Consider the following 10,206-nt stretch of genomic DNA (forward strand, 5'->3'; position numbering starts at 1 on the left):
TAGTAAATGACTGTTAGTAGTACTACTGTAGTGAATGACTGTTAGTAGTACTACTGTAGTAAATGACTGGTAAGTAGTACTACTGTAGTAAATGACTGTTAGTAGTACTACTGTAGTAAATGACTGTTAGTAGTACTACTGTAGTAAATGACTGTTAGTAGTACTACTGTAGTAAATGACTGTTAAGTAGTACTACTGTAGTAAATGACTGTTTAGTAGTACTACTGTAGTAAATGACTGTTAGCAGTACTACTGTAGTAAATGACTGTTAGCAGTACTACTGTAGTAAGTGACTGTTAAGTAGTACTACTGTAGTAAATGACTGTTAGTAGTACTACTGTAGTAAATGACTGTTAGTAGTACTACTGTAGTGAATGACTGTTAGTAGTACTACTGTAGTAAATGACTGGTAAGTAGTACTACTGTAGTAAATGACTGTTAGTAGTACTACTGTAGTAAATGACTGTTAGTAGTACTACTGTAGTAAATGACTGTTAGTAGTACTACTGTAGTAAATGACTGTTAAGTAGTACTACTGTAGTAAATGACTGTTAGTAGTACTACTGTAGTAAATGACTGTTAGTAGTACTACTGTAGTAAATGACTGTTAAGTAGTACTACTGTAGTAAATGACTGTTTAGTAGTACTACTGTAGTAAATGACTGTTAGCAGTACTACTGTAGTAAATGACTGTTAGCAGTACTACTGTAGTAAGTGACTGTTAAGTAGTACTACTGTAGTAAATGACTGTTAGTAGTACTACTGTAGTAAATGACTGTTAGTAGTACTACTGTAGTGAATGACTGTTAGTAGTACTACTGTAGTAAATGACTGGTAAGTAGTACTACTGTAGTAAATGACTGTTAGTAGTACTACTGTAGTAAATGACTGTTAGTAGTACTACTGTAGTAAATGACTGTTAGTAGTACTACTGTAGTAAATGACTGTTAAGTAGTACTACTGTAGTAAGTGACTGTTTAGTAGTACTACTGTAGTAAATGACTGTTAGTAGTACTACTGTAGTAAATGACTGTTAGCAGTACTACTGTAGTAAGTGACTGTTAAGTAGTACTACTGTAGTAAATGACTGTTTAGTAGTACTACTGTAGTAAATGACTGTTAGTAGTACTACTGTAGTAAATGACTGTTAGTAGTACTACTGTAGTAAATGACTGGTAAGTAGTACTACTGTAGTAAGTGACTGTTTAGTAGTACTACTGTAGTAAATGACTGTTAGTAGTACTACTGTAGTAAGTGACTGTTTAGTAGTACTACTGTAGTAAATGACTGTTAGCAGTACTACTGTAGTAAGTGACTGTTAAGTAGTACTACTGTAGTAAATGACTGTTAAGTAGTACTACTGTAGTAAATGACTGTTTAGTAGTACTACTGTAGTAAATGACTGTTAGTAGTACTACTGTAGTAAATGACTGTTAGTAGTACTACTGTAGTAAATGACTGTTAGTAGTACTACTGTAGTAAATGACTGTTAAGTAGTACTACTGTAGTAAGTGACTGTTTAGTAGTACTACTGTAGTAAATCACTGTTAGTAGTACGACTGTAGTAAGTGACTGTTTAGTAGTACTACTGTAGTAAATGACTGTTTAGTAGTACTACTGTAGTAAATGACTGTTAGTAGTACTACTGTAGTAAATGACTGTTAGTAGTACTACTGTAGTCAATGACTGGTAAGTAGTACTACTGTAGTAAATGACTGTTTAGTAGTACTACTGTAGTAAATAACTGTTAGTAGTACTACTGTAGTAAATGACTGGTAAGTAGTACTACTGTAGTAAATAACTGTTTGTAGTACTACTGTAGTAAATGACTGGTAAGTAGTACTACTGTAGTAAATGACTGTTAAGTAGTACTACTGTAGTAAATGACTGTTAGTAGTACTACTGTAGTCAATGACTGGTAAGTAGTACTACTGTAGTAAATGACTGTTTAGTAGTACTACTGTAGTAAATAACTGTTAGTAGTACTACTGTAGTAAATGACTGGTAAGTAGTACTACTGTAGTAAATAACTGTTTGTAGTACTACTGTAGTAAATGACTGTTAAGTAGTACTACTGTAGTAAATGACTGTTTAGTAGTACTACTGTAGTAAATGACTGTTTAGTAGTACTACTGTAGTAAATGACTGGTAAGTAGTACTACTGTAGTAAATGACTGTTAGTAGTACTACTGTAGTAAATGACTGTTTAGTAGTACTACTGTAGTAAATAACTGTTAGTAGTACTACTGTAGTAAATGACTGTTTAGTAGTACTACTGTAGTAAATGACTGTTTAGTAGTACTACTGTCATCACTCAACTCTGCTCCAGTTCGTGTCCTCAAGCCACTTCTGGAGCCAGGCTAACGTTACAGTTTTTTTTACTCTCTTTCACTTCACACTTCACATGGAAACACAGAAGCAAAGAAAGTGCGGGGTGACATTGTGAAATAAACCGGTCTTAACAATACTTTTCTTTTGAGGAGATTTTGACTTTATGAAAATCAACAAATATAAGTTGTAATATGTGGTGAAGTCATAGGAGGGTATACTGATTGCTGAGGAAAGCTGGTAAAAGTCCCAGTATGCACTATACGCTGTAAAAAAATAGTCCCGATATGCAAAGGGATAGAATTTAAAAGTGCCGGTACTGTTTACCGGTGCATGCCGGCCCACTTAAACCACTGGTTTTACACAGATTTCTATAATTCCAGACATCCTTAGGACACTGCAAAAGGCGTAGACACTAAACAATGAGCTGGTTGTTGCTAAATTAAACAGATTTCTATGGGAAAAATGATGGTTTGGAGTGACTAAATGTTCGTGTGATGGGCTGGCATTTGGTTTTTGACTTGTCCGTACATTTCTGAGCTTCCACCTGAAAATGAGCTCTTGACTTTGAATGACTAGTTAATTACTCATCCAAACAACACCCCACCCCACACCGCACCTCGTCTTTCATGCTCTGCATCCCAATGAAAAATTCCCCGACAGTCAAATAACCCAAGTGAGCTGAAGGGGAAAAGTGGGAAATCAGCTTAGACTTAAGACATCACCGGCTGCCGTCACCAAGCAAGCTGCTGAGGGCCAAATAGAGAGACCACACGGCAACAAGACGACCCTTTGATCTGAGACACTGGAGCAGTCAGAGGGACCACAGGAGCTAAGTGAACAGCGGTTCTGTCAGGAGACTCCTGTCCTCTCCACCTGGCCCTCTCACGCTCCATTATTGAGCCCCGAGGCCCTTTTACTTTATGTTGGCATGACAAGCTCACATTGTGATGTCATTAGTCCACCCTTTTTCGCCCCCTCATCACGCTAAAAGTGCGTTGCCACCTGACTTCCGGACCAGCTGGGGGAATTCAGCGGCTATATTTAGCCGCTGAATTAAAGCACAACAAAATCAAAACACAAAAGGTAGAACAGAGCCTGAGGCAGCTCGCTCAAGTTGTGAACTTCAGAGAGACTCAGCAGCAGCACATCTGTGCTTCACAGCTGCATGACGCTTCAATGACTTGCAGCTAGTGGGAATTCTTTTATTCCTGGCCTATTTTGGAAGTCTTTAGTGGAAGTCTTTAGTGGTTAAATTAGTCTGTCTTACAGAGTGCCCTGCAAATTTCTGACCGTAAAACTGCACCAGATCTTGCTTAGCAAGATTAGCTTTGAAGGTTGCATAAAACTGGTAAAATTACAGAATCATTTACAGAAAGTTGAGAGATTTTTTGCATTTTCGACCATCAACTTTTCTAATAAAAGATTTGATATCAGCAAAACACTCAAAGAAAGAATGAGAAGTTTACACGACACACAAGCAGCACTTTAAAGTGGAACTATTATGTGCATTTCAGGCTAATTTATTTTTATGTCTGAGACCAGAAGGGCTGGGATTGATGGAGTTATTGTCACAAATGGCTTTATTTACTTCAGACCGACCCTCTCCGTAGGCTGTCAGATCAGCCTGTGGGCAAAACGAGTGGATTGAGACTCTTCCGCATTAAGCCCCGCCTCCCGCCACTGCACTACATTGGGAGCGCGCACCGCACCTGCTTTCACCGCCATTGTAACATCTCATAAACAGAAGGATTAGGCTAATATGAACTCAATAAAATAACAAAATACAATGTCAACACATAGCATACAGCCCTACATGTTGGAACCTGAATCAGACCCTGAAAACGAAGTGGAAAACAGCAACCCACAGCAACGAATGCAGCAGGATGTCTCTCTTTGGTAAACTCACCAGCCATCGTTGGAAATAACTTTATCCCACGTTTTCCACCCGCCTGATGTATTTGTACATGTCCTTGTTAACCAGTAGAAGGTAACCAATCACCGAACCTTATCCCCCGGTACGTCACAAGGATTTCCAAGTAGAAAAAAACTCTATAAAACAATGCGTTTTTTGTCACCATGGAAACCGAACGGAGAGAGTGCTGGAACTCAAACTCAAACATGCGTTTAGGTGATAAAAAAAAAAACAGTGTCGTTCACATGTCTGATGAGGATTCAACACTGTAAAACTGTAGAAAGCTCAGAAAACTCCAAATACCAGATTAGGATCCCTTTAATGGAAAAACCCACAATCAGAGGATTAATTGGCAACATGTGAGGGTGTCAGGACTAGGTATAAAAGTAACAGTCACTAAAGGCTTCATGTTTAATGAACTGTAAGTCACCGCTTTGAGTCAAATTATGTTCAACAATCATCAGTAATTTGAAAAATAAATGTTTATTACATAATTGCAAAGCTCTTTGGTATTTAGTAGGGGTGGGAAAATCTAATCGAAAAATCAAAAATCGGGATTTTTTTTTTTTTGCTTTACAATTTTAAAAATCGATTTTTTTGTTAAAAAATCTATTTTTCTTTTTCCAAATAAAAAAAAATTAATGTACTATAAAATTTATGTCATTTTTTATTGTTTTTATTGATCTTTTTACTTGTCTTCTTGGGCATTAAAGCAGCAGAATGATGGTCTGGCTACTGTGTTGTTTTTTCCTAATAGAACTCAAGAAAAATAACGAGCAAAAATAAGTTTTTTACTTTTTTTTTTTTTTGTTTTTAACCTTCAAAAATCATCAAAATCAAAGAATTGTGAGAATCGCAATTTAATTCAAATCAGCACCCAAAAAATCGGAATCGAATCGGGACAAAAGCATATCGTCACAGCCCTAGTATTTAGGTATGAATAGAGTCAAATCCTGCAAAAAGTTACAGGGTGACCAAGAAATCTCAGTGCAAAAGATCAAGGACAGAAACCACTGTTTGATGTGGACGATCTTTACCCCTTCAAAGCGCATGAGAAAACATTGCGCAACCATGATCCGTTCAGTCACATTGGATCAGGTGTACCTTAAGCTCCATTACCTCCAACGGGCCAGGGTCAGCCAACCGTACCATTACCTGTTCGGTGGCATATCAGCTGAGTAGCAATAGATGCGTCAGCTACATAACAATGTGACCTCATAGCAGTGAGGAAGAACGCAACGCAGAAGCAGAGGAGAATGGCTGCCATCTAACAGTTTGGGTTCCTTCTTCTTGGCATTTGGCCTTAAATAACAAAAAATCCCCAGTATTTTGAGACCGCTGTGGGCGCTTTGTTAGCCAAGGAAGTGATGATTCTGTTGGCCCGTGAACAGGCTGCAATGTATCAAGCTCCACTCTTTCGAGTAGGATTGGTAAGAGTGGGACTCCAAAAGTAGTTTTAAAAAAGTAGAATGAGTCACATCAAGTAGTCTGGTACCCGGCCTGTCTTTTGACTGTAGAACTGTAAAAAAACATGCATGCTGACTAGTTCCACGGACTTCACTCTGCACGACTTTCATCATTATCGTCGTACATTTGCGCAAACAGGAGTGAACATGGGAATATATTTTGTGTTCACAGATAATTTTTTATACATATATATATTTTTCTGTTCGAAATGTAAAAAAAATCATCAGAATGTCCCTCTGCTCCCTCAGGAATGAGGCACAATAATAACAGCATATGGAAGCGCCACACTTCAGGTGCTGAAAGCTGTGCAGATGGATAAGTAGCTAAAATCCGCTTATAAATCAGTGAACTCACTGACAATCATCTCTTTGGACGTCTGCAAATATTTCACAGCTCTTCTGGAAATAAGGTTTTCATACTGAAGACACTCTAAAGGAATATTCTATCCTAAATCTAGCTTTCGCGTATCACATTTATCTGCCTTGAGAGGTGATTTTGATTTCTCCCAGAGGGCCGCAATCAAATTCTCATCACCTCAAAACTTCTACCAAAAGCAGCATATTAAAGGTGGAGTATGTAAGATTTTCAATATTTTCAAAATAAATTAACTAAAAAAATAACTACAATCATAATTACATAATTTTTTTTTTAAACGTGTAGGTTCCAGTCTGTCCATATTTGATGAGTTATTAAATTATAAGAGTAATTAATGACAAAGACCCTTCTTAAATGTTTGCCTACCAGTAAAAAAAAAAAAAGTGTTTTTTTGTCATTTGTCATTAATTAAACTTATAATTTAATAACTCATCAAATATGGACAGACTGGAACCTACATGGTTTTTTTTTTTTAAAAAACTAATTATGATTGTAGTTAGTTTATTAGTTATTTTGAAAATCTTACATACTCCACCTTGAAAGGATTTATTGCCAAGATGTTTGCAAACTTAAGTTTCAGGGGTTTTTTTTTTCACCATAAAGCTGGATTTTTTTTTTTTAAATCTATGAAAATGACCAAAATTTGTGTTAATTTCATCAGTGATGCAACCATTTGCTTTAAGGAGATCATACTGGGTTTTTTAGGATTTGCCTTTTCCTTCCAGAGACCGGAAATGTCTGAGATGAATCAACTGTAGTTCTTCCTTCTTCATAGTTCTCCCTCGTTAGTCAGGGGACGAACAACTAGGTCACAACCTGCAAATTTTGCCCAATGAGCTCCTCATAACAGCCGACTTAAGGCCTCACATGAATGAGACGGGAGTAAAAACCGAGGATTTCTACACCTAAGCGTGTGTATTCTCACTCCCACCACGTGGTTTTAAAACCAAATCCAAACTATTCATATGTGAGAGTGTGTAAGGGAACAAAAAAAAAAGCACAACTGCTTAAAAAAAAAAGTGGGCAGGATAAGAAGTACCAAATACCAGTATCACGTATCTGGTCGATTCTATGTGCATGTACTTGTACACAGTATTCACTGTCCGATACTACAGAACTCAATGCCAATGTGTATCTGGATGAGAGAAGCTCATTCTGGGCATATAGATAACTTGTCATGGCTTTAAGAAAAAACATCTTTATTCTCCTTATTTCTAAAGATTCTGGAAGTTTTCCAGCTTTACAGTTACAGGACGATCCCAGTCATCACATCTGGTCCCTTCCAGTAAACTGTAATGGGATTTATTGTTGCTCATATCCTTCATCCCTATCTAAATTCTTTTGCACTAAGACCCACGGATCCCCCCCCCCGACGAGTATTTACACACCCAACAATGAGATGCAAACTATCACTAACGTAGGTTTGTTTTTTTAGGCTGAAAACTTCCTCTATGTGTTACGAACACTTCAGCTGTTTCATCATTTACTATCTATCTATTTTCTGTTAGTAGTAGTTCGATACATGCTTGAATACATTTTGGGTACCTTTTGGTGTACATAACATGCAAAAAGCAAAGTATAAATCTCAAGCCTAAAAGCAAAGCTACTAAGACGTCGTTTCAAGGCAACCAATCAGCTAACAGGAGTCACGGATTGGCTGATATGACTTATGCAGTCATGCTTTGACGTTAACTGTGTACATATTTAGTTTCCTGGCTGAATGCAGAGTTCAACTTATTTTTATTACATGTAATGTTTTATGAGTTTGGTAGCACACAATTTATTCAAACCACAATGTTGCGGTTTTTGTAGCAGATATTATCTCTGTCAAACCATTTAAAGAGGGAAACCGATGGAAGAGTAAAAGAAGTAAGAAACCTGCTGGTGCAACGGCCCATGTTAAAGGGAAATAAGACAGTTACACCATTTATTATCAAAAAAATAAATAAATAAACACCTTTTTTTTCCCCATATTGAGCCAATTCATCATTTCACTGTGATCCAACTAATAAAATAATATATTAGCAAAGTAAAGGAGGCCATCCCTTAGCCAACCACTTTTTATGATTTTAAATCTACACAACTTTGCTTAAAAAATATATAAAGAAATTATTTTTACAAGGCTTATAAATGAAGAGCGTGTTTGATTATTACAGGGTGTTATTATTTAGTTTTGTTAAGAGACTTCTGTGTTAGCTTCAGTTATCTATGTTAGTTATAATGTTAAAATATTGTTATTACTAAATATTATGACATATCGTTAGAAATATCATTCTATTGAAAGGAGGATAAGAAATTGATTATTAATGACTCATGGTGGGATAATATAAGTTTTTACTTGTCAGTTACGTTTGCTGTTTATGACTGTTGGACTGTTATTTGCCTTTTACATTTTCAAAATAAGTTCAATCCATAAAAAAAAAATTCTAGTTAGTGTTTTAATACATTTCTAATCAACATCTTGTGTGTTTCTCAGACCATTCTGGATCACATGCACCTGCGCTGCAAATGTCACGGCCTCTCTGGCAGCTGTGAGGTGAAGACGTGTTGGTGGGCGCAGCCGGATTTCCGCATGCTGGGCGACTACCTGAAGGACAAGTACGACAGCGCCTCAGAGATGGTGGTGGAGAAGCACCGCGAGTCCCGAGGCTGGGTGGAGACCCTGCGGGTCAAGTACGCCTTCTTCAAGCACCCCACCGAGCGTGACCTGGTGTACTACGAGGGTTCGCCCAACTTCTGCGAGCCCAACCCGGAGACCGGCTCGTTTGGGACCCGCGACCGCGTCTGCAACGTGTCGTCGCACGGCATCGAGGGCTGCGACCTCCTGTGCTGTGGTCGCGGCCACAACACCCGGACTGAGAAACGCAAAGAGAAGTGCCACTGCATCTTCCACTGGTGCTGCTACGTCAGCTGTCAGGAGTGCACGCGCGTCTACGATGTGCACACGTGCAAATAAGCGGCCTGTGCTTTTAGACAAAACTGACTGCTGGACCTTCAGATCCTAACTTCCTGCACGACTTCCTTATTCCTTAGACTTGCACACCTGCTGCATCCCACTCAATAACCCACTCGTGAGCACAGGCCCTGGAGGGCAACGGCACATCACCACTGGATTCTTCTCCCTCTTCATTTGTACAAACCCTGCACTAAAACCCGTCTTCCAGACCACTACGCCCACATGCGACCAGACTGTCATCCCTCCTGGGAAGAAGCTAAAGTTGTGCCACTTTCCCTCAGCTCCCCTCCTCTCCCCTCCCTCGTGTCTTTATTTATTTGCCCCCTCCATGCCAACACGTTTGTGGCATGTATAGTAACACTTTTTACCTGTGAGATTAATGCAGTAAAACAGACTTTCTCTTGCTTTTAACTAACACCTCATTCCTCCAGCCAGTCAGGCTGGGTTTACTTTATTTTACAACTAAACCAACCTCTACTTCATCACTTAGTCTGAAATGATACTGAACACATCACCACCACCCCCCCACCCCCCCAGGAAACCATCACTTTGTAACTACTGAACTGAACTGAAAACAGCAGGCAGGCGTTGGAAGAGCCGGAGACCTGCTTTTTGTAAACTACTGAGCTAATCGAATCCTCCCCGTTGCTCCCGACTCTGCCGCACCAGTCAACTGGGAAGCCTGGAAGATATATGCTACAGTGTGATTTTTATAGCTCTGCATTTCTGAATTATTACCATTGGGCTGGGACTGGAGGTATGCAGGAGGGGGCATGCTCATTCCACTAGCTAACAACCCTACACATGTATATGTATGCACTATTCAGCTAATTCCAGGTGGTGAAAAAAATTTCTTCGCTGCAAACTATGAATGACAGCTTTGTTACCCCTTTTATCCGAGCATGATCAACCTATAAATTTAAGTGTGATGAAACAGACAGTTGCAGCGAGTTCAGGTCGTATTCGGCTGTTTCATTAATGAATCATACTTGAGCCAAGCTTTAGCATGTTTAATCTTCTGGGCAACGTGATCCATGTGTTCATCAGGTTCACCTTTAAGTCTTGAGTCTAAAAATAAATCTTTTAATTCTGTTTGGGAAAAAAAAAAAAAAAAAAAAAGAGGGACATGTGACGACATGTGGAGACCACAGGGTTGAGGAGGTTC

General features: G+C 38.7%; 1 protein-coding gene across 1 annotated transcript in view; it reads left to right on the forward strand.

Annotated features, from left to right (window-relative positions):
- The window catches only part of wnt3 (wingless-type MMTV integration site family, member 3), a gene marked incomplete at both ends in the record, with an annotated part of 38,001 nt that extends 28,960 nt beyond the window's left edge, over positions 1-9,041 (forward strand). The window contains one exon of the mRNA XM_079260288.1: positions 8,562-9,041. Coding sequence (XP_079116414.1) covers positions 8,562-9,041 — 480 coding nt within the window. The remainder of the gene's footprint in view (positions 1-8,561) is intronic.
- Between the last annotated feature and the right edge of the window lie 1,165 nt (positions 9,042-10,206).

Source organism: Telmatherina bonti, assembly GCF_933228915.1.
Source record: "Telmatherina bonti genome assembly, chromosome: 21".
NCBI lineage: Eukaryota > Metazoa > Chordata > Actinopteri > Atheriniformes > Telmatherinidae > Telmatherina > Telmatherina bonti.